The sequence below is a fragment of the Sebastes fasciatus genome, chromosome 12, assembly GCF_043250625.1.
Source record: "Sebastes fasciatus isolate fSebFas1 chromosome 12, fSebFas1.pri, whole genome shotgun sequence".
Taxonomy (NCBI): domain Eukaryota; kingdom Metazoa; phylum Chordata; class Actinopteri; order Perciformes; family Sebastidae; genus Sebastes; species Sebastes fasciatus.
In genome coordinates, this window is record NC_133806.1 from 19232137 (window position 1) to 19253589 (window position 21453).

General features: G+C 40.5%; 1 protein-coding gene across 1 annotated transcript; it reads right to left on the bottom strand.

Moving 5' to 3' along the window:
- Nucleotides 1–1843: 1843 nt before the first annotated feature.
- Nucleotides 1844–18581, bottom strand: ankrd28b (ankyrin repeat domain 28b). The gene is made up of 28 exons (XM_074653897.1): nucleotides 18398–18581; nucleotides 13218–13301; nucleotides 12645–12723; nucleotides 11975–12045; nucleotides 11654–11854; nucleotides 10239–10326; nucleotides 9875–10017; nucleotides 9474–9686; nucleotides 9026–9104; nucleotides 8788–8902; nucleotides 8524–8606; nucleotides 8294–8357; nucleotides 8115–8183; nucleotides 7873–8013; nucleotides 7585–7696; nucleotides 7453–7479; nucleotides 7116–7190; nucleotides 6811–7012; nucleotides 6474–6561; nucleotides 6262–6379; nucleotides 5668–5887; nucleotides 5262–5349; nucleotides 5087–5170; nucleotides 4825–4970; nucleotides 4635–4717; nucleotides 4391–4473; nucleotides 4120–4211; nucleotides 1844–3477 (listed from the first exon to the last, which is right to left on the bottom strand). The coding sequence occupies exons 1-28, from the start codon at nucleotides 18422–18424 to the stop codon at nucleotides 3194–3196; spliced, it is 3159 nt and encodes a 1052-aa protein (XP_074509998.1). The 5' UTR covers nucleotides 18425–18581; the 3' UTR covers nucleotides 1844–3193.
- Nucleotides 18582–21453: the final 2872 nt, after the last annotated feature.

Here is a 21453-nt window from a genome sequence, read left to right on the forward strand (position 1 = left end):
CGCCCAGTTCCTATCGCTTCCGGGTTGCAAGCCAATCAGAGGAGCCACCACGTGTGACATCACACATCGTTTTGTAGGCTGATGTATTACTGAAATATGATATATAAATATTTCTTATTAATTTAATTTTAATTCTCGCGAAGTTTTTTTTTTTTTTAATTGATGATATGTATATATGTTTTTGTATGTGTATATACTGCGTGTGCGTATATGTGTATGTATGTATGTATATATATATATATATATATATATATATATATATATATATATATATATAAATAGATTTAATTTAATTTTATTGTTTTTCTTTTTCTTTTTTTTTTACTTGTGTATATTCTTTTTACTTATTTATCTATTTTTTGTATATGTGTTTTTCCTGTATCTATACTGGCTTATTTTATATTAATATAAGGTTTGTTAAGTTTCTTTGTACCGAGAATGTTATTATTGGAGAAGATTGTGATTGTTTGTTCTGTTGTTTCAAAATGAACAAAAAAACAATAAATATAATATTGAAAAAACAACAACAATATAGCACCATCTTACCCAAGGTTAAAAACAAAACAAAAAAACATTAAGACTTTTAAATTATTAAATCAATAAAATATGATGTATATAACGTAAACTCTGGCATTATGAAATGTATGTATAATTATTTTTGTTTTGTCTTCTTTTTGTCTTGTTTTTCAATTGTCTATGTATCTGTTTATAGTGGAGACTGGGGACGGTTGCAACACTTTTTGCATTTCTATCAGTTACTCAGAGACTATTTGGACTAGACCAACCAAAATGTGATATATTAAACTTACATCTGTCTGCTAATTACCCGTACCATTTAAAGATGATGACATATGGTTCACAATATTTATTTGAATGGAAGAAGTCATATCTTGGGGACAGTTGCAAAATGTTAAAAATATATTAAATTTCACTAATTAACTTTTATTATACAAACTGCAACTGGTTTAAAATCTTGTGATCTGCTAACCCTGCAAAAGAAAGTTTCTCAGTTTCTCGTTTGAACATATGGAAGACTTTCATGTTATAACAACATACTAACTTATCATTTTATCACTAGAAAGAGAAAAGCATCTTGTTTAAACAAAATGAGAAAAGACCTGACTGCTTTGTTGTCATGGTGGCATCAATGTGCCATAGTTCTGCAACTTATATCCTGTGTTCTGTTTTGAGACAAAATTAGTATCCAAAAGGATTATTCATTTATTTTCATGAACTGTCGGTAGAAAGTGGATCCAGTGGGTCAAATTCCACGACAGGACGACTGACAGTACCGAATGTTCGCATCATGTAAACAAAAACTGTTTGTGCAAACGGATGAATCTCAAAAACACTCACAGTGAAACAGAGAAACTAAAATGTGTTCAGTGTGCCCAAACTGCTGTTGAGCAAAACTGCAACCGTTTTAAAAACTGATTTTTGTCATAAGCGAACGAACAACTCATCCAGCACCAGGTGTCCAATAAAACCATCATAGTTAACTCATATTAGTGCCTGAAAATGAACTGTACATAATGTTGATTCTGTGTTTAATGGGCCCTTTTCACAGCAGACATTTTGACTTATTATCAGAGTAGTTAAAGCACAGGGGTAAATAATAATACTAACGATGGCTCTGTTCCATTCACATCCCAGTAAACTGTGACAGTGAGCCAGCATGAACAATACCAGGATCCTGAAACTGAAGCAGCTAAATGGAATTCAGCCATCATTCATTTTATTATTTACCCCTGTGCTTTTCCTACTGCGACATGTCCGTCAAACTGCATCATATGTGTCCCGTATTTAACAGAATTAGAGACAATACTCCATAAAAAGACTCATGTTCATTATTAAATAACTCATTTCTTTATTACTCATAAAATATACAGCAATCTCAGTACTGAAAGAATCCATTGGAGCGTTGAATTCACAGTCATAATTTCTATGTACATGCTAGTTTCATCCCTCTTCAAGAAAAAAAACAAGGAAAAGAAAGAAAACACATTTTCTGTTCTAAAGAAGCTAGCAAATGTATTGTACATATTTCCAGTTAAAAGGATTTTCCAACAGACAGAAAAGGGGCATTTTTTGAATCATGGTAGGATCGAGTGGTTTCTTTTTCTGAAGTTAAAGCAAGCAAAACCTGTCAACAAACACTGACTATTATAAGAGCAAAAAATATCATTCAAACAGAAGAAAATCAAACGCTGTCCTATCATTGGTTTACAGTGTTTCTTCTCACAAAGCGGAGCCTCAGATACCTCAGTACAGGATCAGTGCTTCTTAGAAATGTCTCATTACTTACCTAGTGCGCATCACTGTACTTTTCACAGCTGCCTCAACAAACTCACTTCTCTCAGTAACTAATGAAGGCACAAAATGAACACATAAATAGGAACCGAAATTACACAAATAATTTATTCTTGAAAGACTAAACCGCGATGGACAGGTCAATATACAAAGGTAAGGTTGATCAACTTAAAAATAACCTGGTGCACATATCAAATGTTTTTTTTAAATTACTCAGGTCTGTAATTCAGATTTGTTTTCTTCCTAGAGGATAAGGTGTTTAAGACATGAACATGGGTGTATTAAAATTTTTGATCTCAAAAAATAAATGATTTTCCACCTGTATGACTTACAGACTCGAAGGACAAGTGCATTCTGACGGATGTAGTGTGCGGATATATCTACCTTCTCTAACTCATCAAGAAATCCCAAAAGTGAAAACTGGCTCCCGCTAACCAATAAACCCAACAATTCTCACTCTCCTTTACAGTTAAAACTGGGTTAAAATGCATCCATGTCTTTTGGTCCCTGTCGGTTTAGCTCTCTGTGAAGTGCTACCATCCTTCTTCAGCATGTTATTGCCCGTACAAAAGTCGCTGTCCGCCCAGCAAGTACAGTTTTTAGCACTCAAGAAGTCAGTGTTGGTAAAGCAGCGGTTGCTGCGGTCCAGTATCAGCTGAAGGACACCTGGTGCTGGATGAGGTCGCGATGAGTGTGGGCCAGCCTGCTGCACCTCCTCCCGCTCTTCTCTGGTGGTGGTGGTGGTAGTGGGGGGGACGACGACTCTTAAGGCTCCTGTGGGGGCTTTTTCTTTCTTCTTCTTCTGCCCTCCCAAGCTGGCGGTGGGTGATTTTTAAGACACAGTGTGTGTGTTTATGCATTTATCGCTCCCTCTCCCGTCCCCTCAGTACGTCTCTGAGTCCGAGTCATTGAGCTCTTCGTCCTTGTAGAGGCCGTCGTGATGGCTGATGTTGTTGAAGCTGCAGTAGGAGCTGTGCTCGCCGCGCAGCACGGGCAGGCTGTCGAAGGTGACGCTCTTGGAGGGGCTGGTGGTGTAGTGGTTAATGGCACTGAAAGGGAGGGTGGGTGCCGGGGCGCAGGGGGACACAGGCATCATGGTGGCCAGGATGAGGGCGAGGCAGTCTGCCACATCTTTGTTGGGGGCACAAGCCAAGGCGGGTGTGTAACCTGAAACAATGACAGTGAACCCATGTTACATACAATACTCTCATCATACATTTATTGGAAATAGGTTATTATCATGAAAAAAAGCATAGAAAATGACTAATGGACTAAAGAAATCTTAGTCGACTAAGACCAAAACGACCGATTAAGAGGGGGCAGCCCTAGTTTCTAGCATTGGTGCTACTGTGTTAAGCATGTTAGCAGTAATTACATGGCTTTTCAGATTTACTTTACTTTACTAAAATCATAATGAGTCTGAGAATTTCTCATTAAGCTGATCTGAAAGATCTGTATAAGTCCTGACCCAGGCATATTTTAATTGCTTGGTTATCAAATTATCAAAGTTATCAAATTCAGATCCTGTTTTTGCCTCTTTGTGGTTTGTCTACAGTATGTTGTTAACGGTCATGTTTCTGAAATAAACATTATCCAAAACATTAAGAACACGTTTTAAAAAGGTTAACCAGTGTGGAAATAATTGAAATAAAAGAAGCCTAATAGCCATTTGTAAGGAGATTCTGCTCTAGGTAACCAATCATTTATGATCCTGCTGTTAGGATGCATGTTTAGCTGAGGCTTCCTGATGTGCTGTAATATATGAAAGGTGATGATATAGTAAGAGAAAAAACAACATTGTGAATTTACCGTTTTCATCGACTGCAAGTACACTGGCTCCCTTCGCAAGCAGCTCTTGCACCACCACAGTTAAACCGTTTCTTGCAGCCACGTGTAGAGGCCTTAAACAAAGAACATAAAACATGGATGTGCTGACAGGAAAGTCAATATTTTACAATTTGTATCTCTACATTAATAATTCAGATCCCCACAGAAATCCACCCACAACACAACACCACTCCATTCCATCGCTCAGATGCGGTGAGAGACGAGACACTAATGTGATACAAGTGATACATACGTCTGTAAGGCGGCGTTAGTGGCGTTTATGAGGTTTCTGTCTGTAATCTTCTCCAATATCAACAAGGCACTGGTTTCATGTCCCTGTAGAAAACAGGTGTGATAAATATCAACCACACAGAAGAGCTCCTAAATGTGCTGTAAATACAATTTGTTCATAGTATTTCAACACATATTTGCAGGAACATGCTGTACATTTGCTGCTGTACAATGTGAGAACAGTGCCACCGTATGGCGATACCGACCTTACTGCAGGCGAGATGAAGTGCAGTGTTCTTCACAGCATCCTGCAGAGTGAGATCTGCTTTTGCACTGCTCACCAGCAGTTCTAAAAGTGATACGCGGGGAAAAAAACAAACAATACATCGCTGATTATTAAATCCCACAGAGATAATTTCCAGTCCGGTGGTTATTAAAGTAGAGAAGCGTTCGTACCAACGGCGTTGGTCTGGCCATTTTCAGCAGACATCATGAGCGGGGTCTTCCCTGCGGCATCGACGCTGTTGACCTGAGCGTTGTGGCTCAGCAGCAGCTGGAGACACTCCACGTGGTCAGTGAAGGCTGCTGCATGTAGTGGAGTCCTGCAAAAAATGTCATCAGAACAAGGCTTATTTTATCATCCTCCTATTCATTATGTTAGCTTTTAATTACAGTTACAAAACTCTTGAGGCACTTGTCTTTAGAGGAGTGTGTATACCTGTCTTTACTGTCTTTGGCATTGACAATGGCAGGGCCCAGAGTGTCTATCAGCATCTCAGCGGCACCTTCGTTGTCATGGATTCTAAAAGAAGAGAAGAGAGCGCAATTATTTCATCCGTTCGAGGTTCTGTCCTCGCACATCGCATAGATCGAACGGCTCAAGAGCAGCTTACACAGCACAGTGGAGGGGGCTGAAAGAGCTGCCTTCGGCCTTGTGAAAAACCTCTTGTTCCAGCAAAACCTCCACACATGTATCGTGACCTGCAGGACAGAAAGCATTAACCATGTCAGCCTTCATCAAGAGCTGCTCACAATCAGGGCTCTATTAAAACATTTATCCTTATCAGCATGTGTCAAAATGTTGCCTTTGGGTGCATTAGGAAATTGCATGAAAGAACTGCATGAAGAACAAACATGAAAAATGTCTATTTTAGATCCACACTTGCTTAAGTGCTCCTTTTTACTTTCTTGGCAGCTTGCCTGTATTTACGAGCATACATTACTAAACATTAAATATACATTTCCATAACTATATTGATTGTTGTTTTTAAGAAGGTCTTCAAACCCTCAACTCTGTACCGTTGTAGCAGGCCCAGTGCAGTGGGGTGTAGCCTTGGTTGTCTGTTAAGACGGGGAGCGTTTCCACCGACTGGGCAGCGTGCAGCAGGCCTCCCAGCACCCCGATGTGTCCACACGCCGCTGCCAGGTGGACCGGTGTGCGCCCTTTACAGTCTCGCACCAGGAAGTTGGCGCTGTGCTGAAGCAAGGCCTCCACACATTCCTCGTGACCGGTCACCGCCTGCGGAACAGAAAACAGTAGATGTTAGTGTTATTACTGTTGACTGATCATATCCTGGAGGATTATGCGTTTCACATGATGTGATGAGAGCTGATGTTTTGGAGTTTATTTCCTTCCGTAGACAAATAGGCAGGGGGCTGCCACTGGCCAAATCAAATGTTTGCAACTGATTGAGGTGACTAGTTGCCATTGGGAGGAAAGAAAATCATATTTATAAATCTATAACGTGCCTGGCAACATCTCAAACATATAAACTACCATAATGAAAAAGATCACTACAGACAGTCAAAATTAGGGTACGGGTATAAAAGAACTGTCCCACAGTACATATACAGTATGTGTCAGTGTATGTAAGAATGGTAAGATCTCCTTACTCCTCTATGTAGGGCCGTCCTGCCCCACCTATCTTTGGCTTCTACATTGGCTCCCTTATTTAGCAGAGAATACACACAATCGGTGTGTCCACTCAGGACCGACAGCATCAGAGGGGTTCTAAGAGACAGACAGACAATAATGTCAGAAAATCATTTAGAATATGATGTGGAAAAAAAAAACAGCACAACAACAACAAACACATTTCACTTACTGTCCATTCCCGTCTTGAATGTCTACTGCACTTTGTAGATCAGCATTTCCAATCAGCAAACGCAAACATTCTGAATGACCATTAGTAGCTGTAGGGAAAGAATGAACACTACATTAGCAACTCACAATAATAAATCAACTTTATTTATATGGCATCTATTAAAACAATGTTAGAGAGGGAAAAACAAAACAAAAACAAAATTTGCACCACAAATAATCCTAGCAAATAAAAGTACATTAAATAAAACACACAGTTCATTATATTATATTATATTGTATACGGATTTGAAAATTCAGATGTAAGTAAATTCATGAGCCACCAGCTCCCGAGTCCTTACCTGCAGCATGGATTGGGGTTCGCTTCAAGGTGAAGTCTTTGACCATGATGGAGGCTCCCTGGTTGATTAGGACGTCCACACACTCTACGTGGCCCTTGAAGGCAGCCAGGTCCAGGGGCGTGCGCCCTTGGCTGTTTCTCACATCCAGATCCAGCAGAGACTGCACCAGGACCTCCATTGCATGGTGGTGACCGTGGTACGCCTGAATGATTCATTTACCATGAATAAGTTAACATAAATTAGATAGAGATTGAGGATAATGCCATAATAAGGACAGCAGGATGAGGATAATACACATTACTCACAGCGAGGTGCAGTGGGCTGACGGGGGCTTTGACATCGGAGTCATTCAGGATGTCTGTCCCTGAGGTTTCCATCAGCTGAACAAAACCAGGGACACAAGTTAAAACCTACTTCAGATACTTGCTTTAGTTGTGAAGCTCAATGCTACAGATAGAGATGGCATTTTTGGCCCGTTCTGAAGGCAAAAGTCAGACAAAAGCTCCACACACTGTACTGATAGCTCGCAGCAAATTCAATTTAACAGAACAGTTTCAATCAAACAGAGATCTTGGTCAGACATCGTAAAATTACCATCGCAAAGCAGAACAAGCAATATAGGAGAAGAAAGGACAAACTCACCACATCTAGAGGTGTTTCACTTGCAATCTGTAAAAGAGGGTGGGAGACGCAGCGATGCCGTAAACCATTCAAATACAGAAATACGGAGATGATAATTGTTATGCGTTGTGTACTCGGGAGTAAAGTTCTCACCAGCTCCAGACAGAGGCGATGTCCGTACGCCGAGGCGTAGTGCACAGCGTTGTAGCCCTGATTGTCCCGGATCCCTGGATTTGCATCGTTTCGCAGTAAATATTCCAGGCACCTGCAGACAAAACAACGAGGCTGTAGTCAAGGAAAGAACACCATCTTTCAAGTCTCGAACCGTTACTCAGCAGAACCGATAATGCAGCGACTGAGCTTTTATCCATGAAAGCTGTCAAACATAACCCGCCTCCCACACAGCCTTTTAAGAAACTGAATTTCCAAAGTATTACTGACTTTCCATCTGTGTCGGAGGCAGCGGCGTAGTGGAGAGGAGTGCAGCCCCGCTCGTCCAGGTCATTGACGCTGGCCCCAGAGCCCACCAGAGCAAACAGGCACTGGTAGTTACAGTTGGCGGCAGCATAGTGCAGAGGGGTCCTGCAAAAGCAAACACAGCTCAGTTCCCCTCTTCAAATTTGACCAAGAAAACTAGGAGAGCACAAACTTTTGATCCAAATCTTTAATTAAATGCCACAAACCTGCCGAAGCTGTCCTTTCTGTTAAAGTCGGCCCCCGTGTTGAGGAGAAGATTGAGACATTCCAAGTTTCTGAGAGAGTTAGGGAGATTTAGAAGATGATCTTTTTGTTATAAGTCGGGAACTACATTTTAACACTTACAGTTCATGTTAAACACACTATTCAGCTGTCCTACACTCACCCTCCAGCAGCTGCAGCATGTAAACAGGTCCTTCCAAAGTCATCAGGAGTATCAATATCAAATCCTGCAACAGAGAGAGGAAGATCCTTTTTAAATGTTGGAGGTGGCAAACCTTATTAAACGGCAATATCTGACCCATTCAGATACAAGACTTGTGTCCTTTTGTACTGTGACTAGTTGAGTTAGTACTATTACAGGTAGCCACACAACATTAATTACGGGTTGCTCACCTGAAGACAGGAGCTTTCGGCAGCAGTCAGAGAACCCACTGAGAGCAGCCAAATGCAGCGGGAACATACCATGAACCCCTCGTCTGAAAATGATACAACCATGTCGATTTACTCACTGGTGCTTAACTAAAGGTAGCAAGGTAGCAAAGTACTACTGACAGTACAGGATAATCTGCATCAGTTACATAAGAGACATTACATCTATGCTTTGGAAAGGTTTAAACACGAAAAGTTGGAACAGTTGCTGAAAACGGGCTCGCTTACTTCGCTGTATCAGCTCTGTTGGTGATGAGTGTGTTGATGAGGAGCTCGTGTCCGTATCGAGCTGCGATGTGCAGTGGTGTGTTTCCGTTCTTATCTTCACAGTCAATCTCAGCGCCTTCAGAAAAAACAACAACAGAATAAGCACTTAGCCGACGTTACGCTGAGGAGCAGTTCTGCTTTTACAGTCCAGCGTGAGAAATAAAGTCAGCGAGGCTTAAATTTTTTAGGAGGAGCTCACCGTTCTCAATGATTGCTTGAGACCTAGAAAACCTCCCGTGGATGGCCGTCATGTGGAGGGGAGTCTTACCATCTTTACTCTGGAGTGAAAGAAAAACGTGGAGGTATCACGACGTACATAAGTACTAGAAGTTATAAAAACTGCATTTCTGACATTTATCGAAAATAAACAATGTATTCACACAAACAAGTGTGACTGTTTAAACACTGACTCTTAACCACATTCTTTGTTTTGACTATTAATAGTAACAATGATATAATTATTATTTTTAAATCACAATGTTGGGCTCAGTGGTCGATGACTGTCAGCCATCGGCCCAACCCTAAGATATATATCTGGAAAAAGGAGCGCCCGTTATTAAGTAACAGCTTTCTCCGGTCACAATGAGCAATCTTCTTCCAAGTTTGAAATTGCGAGGTGCAACAGTCTGTTTGTTTTTTTAACTCACCTTAATGTTGACATCAGCTCCGTTGCACACGAGGAGCTCCAGACAGAGCGCCCCGTGGCGTGAAGCGGCGGTAAAGTGGAGAGGTGCGAAGCCCTTCTCGTTCACTTGGTTGACGTTGGCTCCGCACTCGATGAGCTCGTTCACCACCACGTCCTGCCCGTTGTAGCAGGCCACGTGGAGGGGGGTGTTGCCATACGCATTGGGCTCATTGATCTAGACAGCAAGGTAAGCAGGGATTAGTCATGACACCACTGCTTCCCATCCAGACACCATCACTCTTTTTAAACACAATATAAAAGTGCATAAGGCCAGGTTAAGGGTTATTACGTGTCCCCTGATTACATCATGAGATCTAGCAGTGTCTGCAGTGTAATGACACTAAGCTTGTGGGTGGAACTTACATCCACCCCCAAGTCCAGGAGGTATTTGACAACACTAATCATTCCACTGGAGGCTGCCGCATGTAGGGGGGTGTAGGATTTCTTATCTTTGCAGGCCACCTCAGCTCCATGAGACGCCAGCAGCTTCACCACTTCTATGTGTCCTGAAGACAAAAAGAGAAGGATTTCATTACATGAATCTGCCATCAAGATATCATCAACTATTTAATTTGGTCATATCAGTATTCATTTTAACATCTAAAACCTAACAATGAAATAAAACTATTTTTCAACGAAGTCCTGGTGACTTTCATTGACCACAATATGAGCTGGAACTCCTCAAGTTACATAGAAAATGAATAATGTGATGCGATTGATTTCTTACCCATGTAGGCTGCCCAGTGGATTGCGCGGCGGTCCCTCTTGTCAAAGGCATTGATGTTTGCCCCTCTGGAGAGCAGGAGCCTCACCATCTAACAGAAGCAAAAGAGAAAGAAAAAAAAGCAGTCAGGAAAAATGTCAACGTGAACACTACTAATTCTGCTGCCTTTCAGCCACTGTGGCAACTCATACAACCCTTGTGTATACATGGTGTTTGAATGCCTTAATACTCTGGTCTACACCACATACACGCAAACAGTTTGATTTGATTTAATCTAATCTCGCATGAGCTTCCACAAGGCCATAAATTATTTTTTAAATTGCTGAGCAAACGTAAGTTGAAAGACATTTGAAGCCTTTGCATACACTCAACAGGACAAGAAGACATTAAGCATAGTCAAATTCCACAGTGTACCTATTGAAAACTGTTATCAAGTTGAACTTAGGCTATAACTGTAGTGTAGGCACGTCTGTATTGGTTGTGTGTTTTTACTGGAATATTGCTGCATAACCAAAAGATTGCACGAACAGCTTTTGTGCACTTGATTTGCACACATGATTAGACATTTCCACCTTAAAGCCAACTAATTTGCATGCGAGTATATGTGATTGCATTGATACATTTGCATGCAAGCACATGATTGGACAAAGCACCGACTCTGCACCTCGCGTCATTGAGCGTGTGACCACAATTTAAGACTGACAGCCGTAAACGTCAGTCTGCATCCGCGTGGAAAACAAACTGTCAGTCTGAAAATGTGTCATTTTCTTAACAAGCTATGACTGGTTCATTGGAAAGCAGCTTTATTGTTTGATGAGCTGTTGCTTCTCCAACTTATGAGTTTGTCCTGGTGCTTTGGATTTGTGCAACTGACTCTTACAAAAAATGGCTGATAATTATCTCCTTATCAAAACTCTACTATACACCAATACAACAGAAGCTCAGTTCAGTCATTTGTCTAAAACAGAGTCGAATGAAAGTATTATCAATATTAAAAGGAAGAGGAACAACTGACTACATGTTTCTCTTACGGGCAAAAATGTAGCCAGTCCAGCTGTTCTGTATTGCAATGCCCTGTTGTGTTTACACATTTATGAGGCAAGAAGAAACACTTCCTCTCAGTAAAGAGGAAAAGATCAAGAGCTTATACTAACAGCCAGACATCCCTCCCGACATCCAGCCTGTTGTGTCAATATGAGCAGAAGTGGTGACACTTTTAAAAACACAACAAAGACAGGACAGACTGTACAGCCACATAGTCAGCACCGACCCCTTTAAGTTAGCACACCTTTTGTTTCTTATAGCAATTGATATTCAAATGTGCTGCCATTTCTGTCCATTGAGGTACAACTAAATCGATACTAAGAGCACTTCTTCGAGTACAGCTGAATCAAACAATACTCCAGGCTTAGTATTACCTCCAGATGACCACTGAAGGCCGCGTGGTGCAGCGCCGTCCGGCCTGCTCTATCTGACACATTCACATTGCTGAGCAGTGGGACGAGGGCTTCGGCGCAGCGGACGGCTTTGTTTGCTGCGGCGATGTGAAGCGGCGTCTGCCAGTTCTTGTCTCGGGCGTTTACGTCTGCAGAGTGTTTCAGCAACACCTGGACAGCCTCCTGCAAGAAGAAGAAGAAGAATCACATGGAGGTTTTAAGTTCCACAGTTTAGATTTGTAAAACATTGTGCAACAGTATATGTGTGTTATAACACAACATTCAGTTATAACATTCGCATACCTCACTGCAGGAGGCCACGGCCCGGTGCAGAGGAGTGAGCCACTTGTTATCTTTGGCATTTACTCTGGCACCTACGAGTCAGAGGACACAGGCTGTTAGACTGTTTAAGGTCATACCGGTACACGACATCTAGTGCAACAAAAATGACTAAAGCCTTTTTGACAGTTCTGTTTTGTAATATCTCCATCTGCATTATCATGAGAAAAAGAGCAGAGTGCAAACGGTGCACGTAGAGGTATGTTACAATATTGAATGCAGATGCACCATCTGGCCAGATAGGCATTTGATACACGTCATTACGCTTTCAGACAGGTTAACCCCGACGATCATCAGAAAGGTGATGAGGATTTTTGCCCATAGTGATTTTTAAAAGGTTAAAACGTCACGGAGAACAATACTTCCCAAGAGGATACAATACATTTGACCATATTGGTTACATATTAAACATTTTAACAAGCTCAAATTGTGACACTAAAGACAGAATTTCTGCAAATTAGATAATCTCTCCTGCTGATACCGGATAAACACTCATCATTTCTATATTATAATATTAAACTAATATTTGTTTCCTGAACCATGCGGCTTTCAGATCATTACTGGATATCTGACATTAAGGTTGAGGACGAAAGGTTCCATTTTCTGAATACTGACTTTTAAGGGCAAAACAAACCTGAAAGAATCAGCAGCTCTATAATTTCAGCATCTCCGAGATAAGCAGCAGCATGCAACGGGGTTCGCTTCTCATTGTCCTGTAATAAGTGGACAGAAAGACATTACTAGGACTAAATAGAAACTAAAACAGTTTGCATTTACAACAGCTTGATATGGTTATGATCTGTTGTGACTGCTAGAAAGGAGAAATAATCATTAAATGTTGACAGCCACACACAGTCACCATTCATCACGCACAGTCATCATGGCACGGCAACTTGAAAATCCTTCCAGTGAAACGCAAGCAAGCACAAGCCAGCTTTATTTTGAAACAAACACCCCCACCAAAGCAGTAATGGTGAGGAATGCAATAAAATAAGCAGAGCCAAATCATGCAGTGGGAAACTGTAAAAACAAACTGGGACTTTTTGTACAAAAAAAACAAACTATTAACAGAAATAGTTATAAAAGGCCTTTCAAGGACAAGTATACATTAGAGGTTTTTAAATTCTGTGTTGCTGGGATGTTCTTAAAATACAACAATAATGTGAGGAAACAGATGCAGGGATTAGTGAGAGTCGGTTGGGATTACCTGTGCATTCACATCCTCTTTTTTGAATATGAGCGAGCGTACTTCATCTGGGTCCACATTGAAAATGGCTTTCAGCAAAGAAGGCTGTAAAAGAAAAAGAGACTGCGTCAAAACCAAGGCTTTTCTGGCTGAGATACAACACTATCTCAGACTTTCATTATTACAGTAAAAACAAAATGCAAGACCAATGACCTGTAAGGGAAAACCCTGTTTGTCAGACTAGAAACGCCAACAGTATAGATCAGATTTGAGAAAACAATAACCATTCAGACCTTGGAGACCTTAGACCTTAGAGAGTCTTCGGGATCCTCGTCGTCAAGCACCACAATGCACACGCGGCTCATTTGCTCAGCGTTTACTCAAGAGTTTAATCATGTTTAAGCTGCTTAAAAGTTTCTATATATTGTTAAAATCCCTTAAAGCATAGCAGAGGTTATAAAAAGATACTAGAGCTGGTCGGTGCAGACATTCAAAAGTACATTTAAAAAAACAATGAGTCCACAAATCGGAGGATGATGGAGGCAGACTGTCAGGATTGATACTGACAAATGCTGAGCAGCCACTTTCTAATTCTGTTCGGTGTTTAGTGTCTGTTGGCAAGCACAACCACATCCATCCCATGGCACAGAGAGAAATATCACAATATCCGAATGAATACAAGTCCTGCTCTAAATGACCGATGTGCTGTCCATTTCGCTTTTTGTCCAGACATCGATGCGACTGTCTGCATCTTCAACGGACACAGAGACGAAAAAAAGGAGAATGTCCACAGCTGGTCTGGTTCACCGACTTCACAACAGGTGGCAAAGATCATAAAAGTCAAAGAAAGTTTCCGAAGTAAAACTGAAGTAAAGGAGAAAACTGAGTCTGACTCTTATGGATCATGCCATTTCTGCCCTGGCTTCTTAAAGAGTAGCTTCGTTGGCCCCACCCTTCTTAGGGGTGTATACAAAGGGAAAGTACTACTGTCTGTGCGTTGTTGTTGTTTTTTTTACAAAACTTGAGCTGTGCTATACAAGTAAAATACTGTATATATATATATATATATATATATATACCACGATATTTTCCTTATTTCCATTTTGCACATGTTCGTGCCAAAAGAAAACACATTTATGACATCTAACTGAAACCATATTAAAGATGCGGGTAGCTGAAGATATTCATTGTGACACTGTTGCAGCATTTTGCCAACACCTGCTTTAAGACAAAGCTAACTCACAACACTTGCAATGTCTCTGAATAGTGAGTCTGAACTGGGAACCCAATGCTCAGTGTGCCTACAACATTTAGTCCATGTAGTTGCCCACATCTTCACAACAACTGTCCTCATTATGACAACCTCAAGTGATAACTTTTGACCACAAGCTAGTATAAATCACTCAATTGTTGGTAAAGCATAATTATGCCACACCATAAATGACAGGTTTGAATCCCAAAGGGAGTCCGTTTAGCGTTACCACTTTCTGGTTCATGTTGGACGGCCTGTTTTGACAAACCTCACCGAGGTGGCACCTGATTGTCGCCACGCAAGTGCTTGTTCCATTCTACAGTACATTTTGTCAAACGTTTGCTTGTGATTTTAACCAGTGTTACATCTCTATGACTTGTCAAATTGATTTGGAAAGACTGCTGAGATCAATGCTCCTATTGGGGCGGCTGTCGCTCAAAGGTAGAGCAGGTTGTCCCCCAATCGTAAGGTCGGCGGTTCGATCTTCGGCTCCTCCGGTCACATGTCGAAGTGTCCTTGACACTTAACCCCAAATTGCTCTGAAAACTGTGCCATCGATGTGTGAATGAGTATCTAGATTAGATCCTGATGGGTAGGTTGGCACCTTGTGTATGAATGTGTGTGTGAATGCGTGAATGCTGACATGTAGTGTAAAGCACTTTGAGTGGTCCAAAGACTAGAAATGCGCTATGTAAATGCAAGTCCGTTTACCATCAACAGTCACAAACTGTATAACTGAGTTGGCTAATGTGTCATGTTAGCCAGCTCGACACTGCTGCACAGCCCCATCTGATCCACCATAACACCAGCAGAGAGGCTTTATGATCAGGCAGTTTTCCACAGCCTGTGGGAGGAGGCTGGCATCGATGGGGAGAACAGTGAGGGCAGGGGATCCCGTCCAGAGGCTGCAACTGGTTACCCATGAAAGACCCAGATGGAACATTCCTCCTGGCTTCCACAAAAACTTAACTCTTCCCTGACTTCAGTCATGTTTCAAAAAATGAATTAAGTCATTAACATGTGTTTACATCTGCAACAACCACAGTCAAACGTTTTTTTCCACAAATTCTAGCTGTGAAATTTGGCGATATTAAATGTGTGTCAGGTGAGCAATGTGCACCCAAGTAAGAAGCAGGAAGGTGTCCTGTTATAAAAAGTACCAGCAGGTTTTAAAACCACCTGTAATGTTTGGCTGGAGTGAAAAACTGCATTATCTTGTATTGCCTTTGTCTGCCTTAAGTTAAATACATCTTAGGTGGAAAAACTGGGAAATACTAAATAAGCCTAATGTTTGCAAGGAAACAAAAACAACTGACCAAATATTGTATTTTAACAGTCCATCTCTCTGCATACGATCATTGCCATGTGCTGGATTTCTCTCTGCGTACAGTCAGAATGATGTATCATGCAGAGCACATTTGTTCATTAAGTCTTCATCCCTCATTTAACACACTAGGCTGCCCAGCAAGCTAATTAGCTAATGTGCAGCCATGCAGCTTATAAGGCCTCATGTACAAAAGACTAGACTAGAAGAACTAGACTTTCTGTACTGTTTCCTAATATGTTTCAATGACTCACAACCACATTGTAACCCAGTATCATTCCCTCTAAGATTTGTGTAAGACGAGCATGAAACCAGGCACTTTCACCTTTAGCAGACAGAGACAATTGTTCTGTATGCAATAAAACTCAACTTTTCTGCTGCAACACATCTGGATTAAACTCAAAAGTCAAACATTGTAAGCTCTAGTGCTTTTAATCAAATAAAACTCTACTGTGAACACTTTACTTTGGATAGTTCAAGGTGTACGTGGTGGCTTGGGTGAGATTATTCCCTTTGAAGTATATTGAAACCAACAGGACAAGATAGTTATGCCCTTGTAAAACTTTGAGCCACATGATGCATTTCAGCAGTCGAATTCAAGCTAAGTATTTAGAATAAGCAAGACAAAGATTACCATTACCATCTAGGGACCAAGTAGCTTACAGTCCCTTTTTAAAAGGCATAAGACAATCCTCTCATTCACTCATAATGCCCATGACTATCTGCAGGGTGCAATAGTGCCCAAGAGTTACTCGGAATGAATTCAGGGTAACAAACGGGGACTTGTTTCATTTTGACGATTTCTGTATATCCCCCACAGAAAAGGAAGGACAAATCTGCATGTTGTTGTTTTCAGTTCTCCAGTCCTGCACGACTGATGTAGGAGATTTTCTATGCTTCTCTGGCTGCACGACTGTGTGTGTGCACCTCCTCTCCTCATACAAGCCAGCCTAGTTAATACCATCACCATGGAGACAGCTCTTTGGCAACTCCACCGGCTCACATGAGCCCAGGTACACGATCATTCACGCACACAGACACACACAACACACACACACACACACACACACACACACACACACACACACACACACACAGAAAGACACATGCTCGTACATATGCTGTAAGAATAGCAGGCATGTCCAAAACACACAGCCCCTTAAATGATAAGGAAAAGCTATTCTTGTTTTCACAAGTAGGTGGCAAGTGTTTAATATAGTTAGAGGATGCAAGTCTAATCACATTGCCAGTCACTTCATACATTTATTATAACCATTACACAGCAGTTTACCTGCATGTATCCCATTTGTATAGTAAAAATAAATACATTTAGTTAAAAAAAACAAAAAACCTTCTTCCTAAATACCTATATAAATTCCTTTATCAGCAGCATTTACAAGGGGGACAAACACTAAAGGCTTGTGATCAAGGACTTAAACTTATCTAACTTAGCTATTACACTGTTATAAACCTGCTTTAGAAATTAAACATGAATAAAATCACTAAACTGAGCAAGGGCACAAAGCCTCTCGCAGATCCCCCCAACAGTGGTGGTATTCAAACAAGATTAAACCTTAAATTAGGGGGAATCGGTGCAATAAAAGATACATTATTTATGTGTTTACATGTTATCCAGTCTTATAGCTATATCATAAAACCTCACCAGCTGAGGTAGTTGTCACAGTAACACAACGATCAACAGATAGCTTGTTATGGTAATCATCTCACACTACATTACAGAGATTTAGTGGCTATTATTATTAAATCATAGGATCACTTGGATTGTTTAGTCACAACATGCTAACTAAAGTCACTTCCCAAGTAGCATTTCCACGCAAGGCTCTGGCTAATTGCTGAGATAAACACACAGTGACATTATCTGTGTTGCAACTCAAACAACCAGCTTTGAGCATCATGTCTCTCACTGTAAATGTGATGCCAAAAAACCATCAATACTACAATTCACCCAGCACCTAACTATCACCTCATAAGTGACAATTTAACCAGCTAGTGAAGCCTAAGAAGAACAAGATTAAACCTTTAGTTAGGGGAATGGGTGCAATCAAACATACATTATGTATGTGTTTACATGTTATCCAGTCTTATATCTATATCATAAAAACCTCACCAGCTGAGGTAGTCAGTTGTCACAGTAACGTAACGCTCAACAGATAGCTTTGGTTGTTATGGTAATCATCCTCACACTACATTTAGTGTCTATTATTAAATCATAAGATCACTTAGAAAGCGATGTTGGATTGTTTAGTCACAACATGCTAACTAAAGTCACTTCCCAAATGAGCAGCTAGTAGCATTTTCATGCAAGGCTCTGTCTAATTGCTGAGATAAACACACACAGTGACATGTTGCAACTCAAACCAGCTTTGAGCATGTGTGTCTCAGTGTAAATGTGATTCCTTCTTTATTATCACCCCAAAAACAACCAATACTACAATCCACATAGCACCTAACTCTCACCTCATAAGTGATAATTTACCAGCTAGCTTTACGTTTAAGGAAATCCGTTTTGGAGGAGAATAGAATTACAATCCTCTGTGCGACGGTCAGCTAGCATCAGCCAGCTAACAGTAGCTCAAACTCATCTTTCACACATTCATCACTCACCTGGTCTCGGATTTTGAGAACCACCATATTTCTGTGTTGTTACTTCTTCTCATGCAGATTCATAAAGGTATATGATATATTAGTCTCTGCTCTTGGTAAAGCTCTCCCCCGCTGGTCTTACTGCAGGCCTAGCGTGACGCTAGCGTGTTAGCTCTCGGTGCTAGCTTCCTAACCTGATGGCAGTAAAGCAGAGAGCAGCAGCGGAAACTCCATAGCGTTGCCGCCACCATACGACGCCTCGCAAGAAGACGCGATTCTATTGGACGAACGCGCTGCGCCTCCCAGTAAGCGAGTCAGTGATTGGTTGTTTGCTAACAGCGTGTGTGTGTGACAGACGCACTGTGTTGAATATTGCGTTGCTGTCTGTCTATATACGCTCGTGTTATAATAAATGTAGTAGATAAAAGAACTCACTAAATGAGTGTTATAGGACATTATTTCAGTATCAAAGACAAATTAATATGATTGGAAAAATATGAGGTTGTTTGTTTTCTTTTTTGTTTTTCTTTTATTTATTTTTTGGGGATATAGTAATTATTAGCCAGAATTATCCTAACTCCATACCAGTTAGTGGCGGTAATGCACCAAATCGTTGTTTGCCAACCGCCAATAAACCTTAAAGAAGAAGAAGTTAAAGAAGAAATTATTTAAACATGCAATGCAATTAATTCACACTATGGCACATACTATACTGCGCTCTTTTGAGTCGATGTGTCGAGCTATTTGGATCCGTTTTGGATCCGGCTTTTCCACTAACAGCTGCTAATTAGGCCGAGGTTATAATGTGCCCTTAAGGAGAACAAATCGTTACTCCAAGTCCTTTATCCCTTCTGCTGTTAAGCTGATGAACACAGACCATACCCATTTTAAATGACTGTTATTTAGAGGAACTTTAAGATATGTTGTTCTCATATATTGTTTCTTATTTTTTGGCTTTTATTGCTATAATCCTATTTATATGGTTCTTATTGTAACTTGTCCCTCCAACTGCCCCATGCCTTTAATATGTTTCCTTTGACTTAACTAATTTTTGGTTGTCTGTTGTATGTATGGATGTATGGACTGGGAATGCTACAACTTAATGCCCCCCTGGGGATAAATAAAGTGAGTTGATTGATTTAAAACATGCAATGCAATTAATTCACATTATTTGGCACATACTATATACTGCGCTCTTTTGAGTAGATGTGTCGAGCTATTTGGATCCGTTTTGGCCGGCTTTTCACTAACAGCTGCTTATTATTCTATTTACACAGAGTGACTCATCTTGACGTTGCAGAAAAAAGCGAGGAACCATGCAACCATTGGCTGCAGATGAGCAACTCTATAGTGGAGCCACTGGTTTTATATTCACAGTATTGTCTCAGGAAGGGAAGTTTCACTCTTCTTCAAGAAGGTAGCCATGACATGCTGTCACAAAAAAACATGCAACATGTTTAATTAGCCCCATGGAAGCCAGGAAATCCGTTTTGAAATTGTGTGCAGATATTAATAGCTGAGGAGGTATAATACTCTTCTGGCCTAGAGGTCACAGATATCTTTCTTGTTGCAGCAGCAGTTCTAAATGCCCTAACTGTTATAAACCTGCAGTCTTCTTCCTCTTTTTCCTTACCAAGGGTGCCAATTGGGTAAGTTTTTCAGCCATAGTGCATAGTTTGGATACAAAATAATTGTTTTGAGGAAAGTGGTGGACATGTTTGTTTATTTGTTTGTTTATTTGTTTTGCACAATTTAAGACTATACAACATAACAAAAAAATAAATGAATAATATAAAGTGCAGGCTTATCTGAAGCCTCCACCTAGAGACAAGATTAATATAAAGGAATAATATGATTACATAATAAACATGCACAACTCAAACCATATACTCCTACTACTACACCGTCCTACTCCTCTTGGGATCTCAAGGGTTTATTGTAAGACAACAAGACAGTATATTGTCATCTACTGTAACAAAAAAGTGAGTACTGAAAAATCCCACAGGTTGGAGGGTTTTAAATCTCCAGTGCGTTTCAGATCCTGTATCCTAACACCAAAATGTGGTGCAATATGGCCCTCTAGTGACTCACCCTTCAACTACAAGCAGGCTTTGAAAGTAGCTGATTTGCATCAAACTGATTTAAGGTTTATTTATTTATTTTTAATTTAACCTTTATTTAGACATGTAATCTCATTGAGTCAGGGGGTCTCATTCTCAAGAGAGACCTGGTTAAGACACAACAGCAATAGAACCAAGTGATAAGTGTAAAAGGTAGGAGTAGTTTCTTAAAAGTATAGTTCCCCAAGGGGAATCATACTGGACAGCTTCAAATGAGGAATACAAATACAATATGTAAACTCTTGTGAACTTAAAGCCCAAATCTGTAGACTTATTACTTGTTATTTGGGCATTTTTGAAGGGTAAATTTGAGAGCACTATACTTGTGTGATTCATGCAACCCTTTCCCTGTGATACAACTTAAAACAATTAAGAACAAAAATATTAGTGATTCCAGATTGAGACAAGATTATAAACTCATTTCCGCTTACACCAAAATTTGAGGAAAATAAGTGTATGCTATAATAATCCTGAAAATAAGGGGTGTCTGTTGAATCGCTCGTGGAATGTTACAGCCACAACAGCTGATGATGTGGGACAGTGATTTCCTCTGTATGATGAAAATACCACAGACTGGACTGGCAGGGATGACATTATGGAAGAGCGCCAAAAGGATCGGACACAAAACTGTCTGTTTATGGTGCACTCAGTGACTTATAGTGGTCCTGACACAGAGTCAGTACATTGACATTCAAAAGTTCACAGTTCAGGACTAGAAAATGTGCTGCTTGATTTTTGCAGCACCGCCACTCAGTTTCAACAGTTCAGTATAGAAATATATATATGTTAATGTAGCATACTGATAATATGTAACTGCTACAGTATTAACACACCAAGAGCAGTGACACCCTTTCTGTTGAAACCTCTTAAATGAAAAATGACAATAAATCTTTATGCCACTTCCCCACAGAAACATGTTAGAAATAAGCAACTACTGTAATATGTGTCTCATGCTGT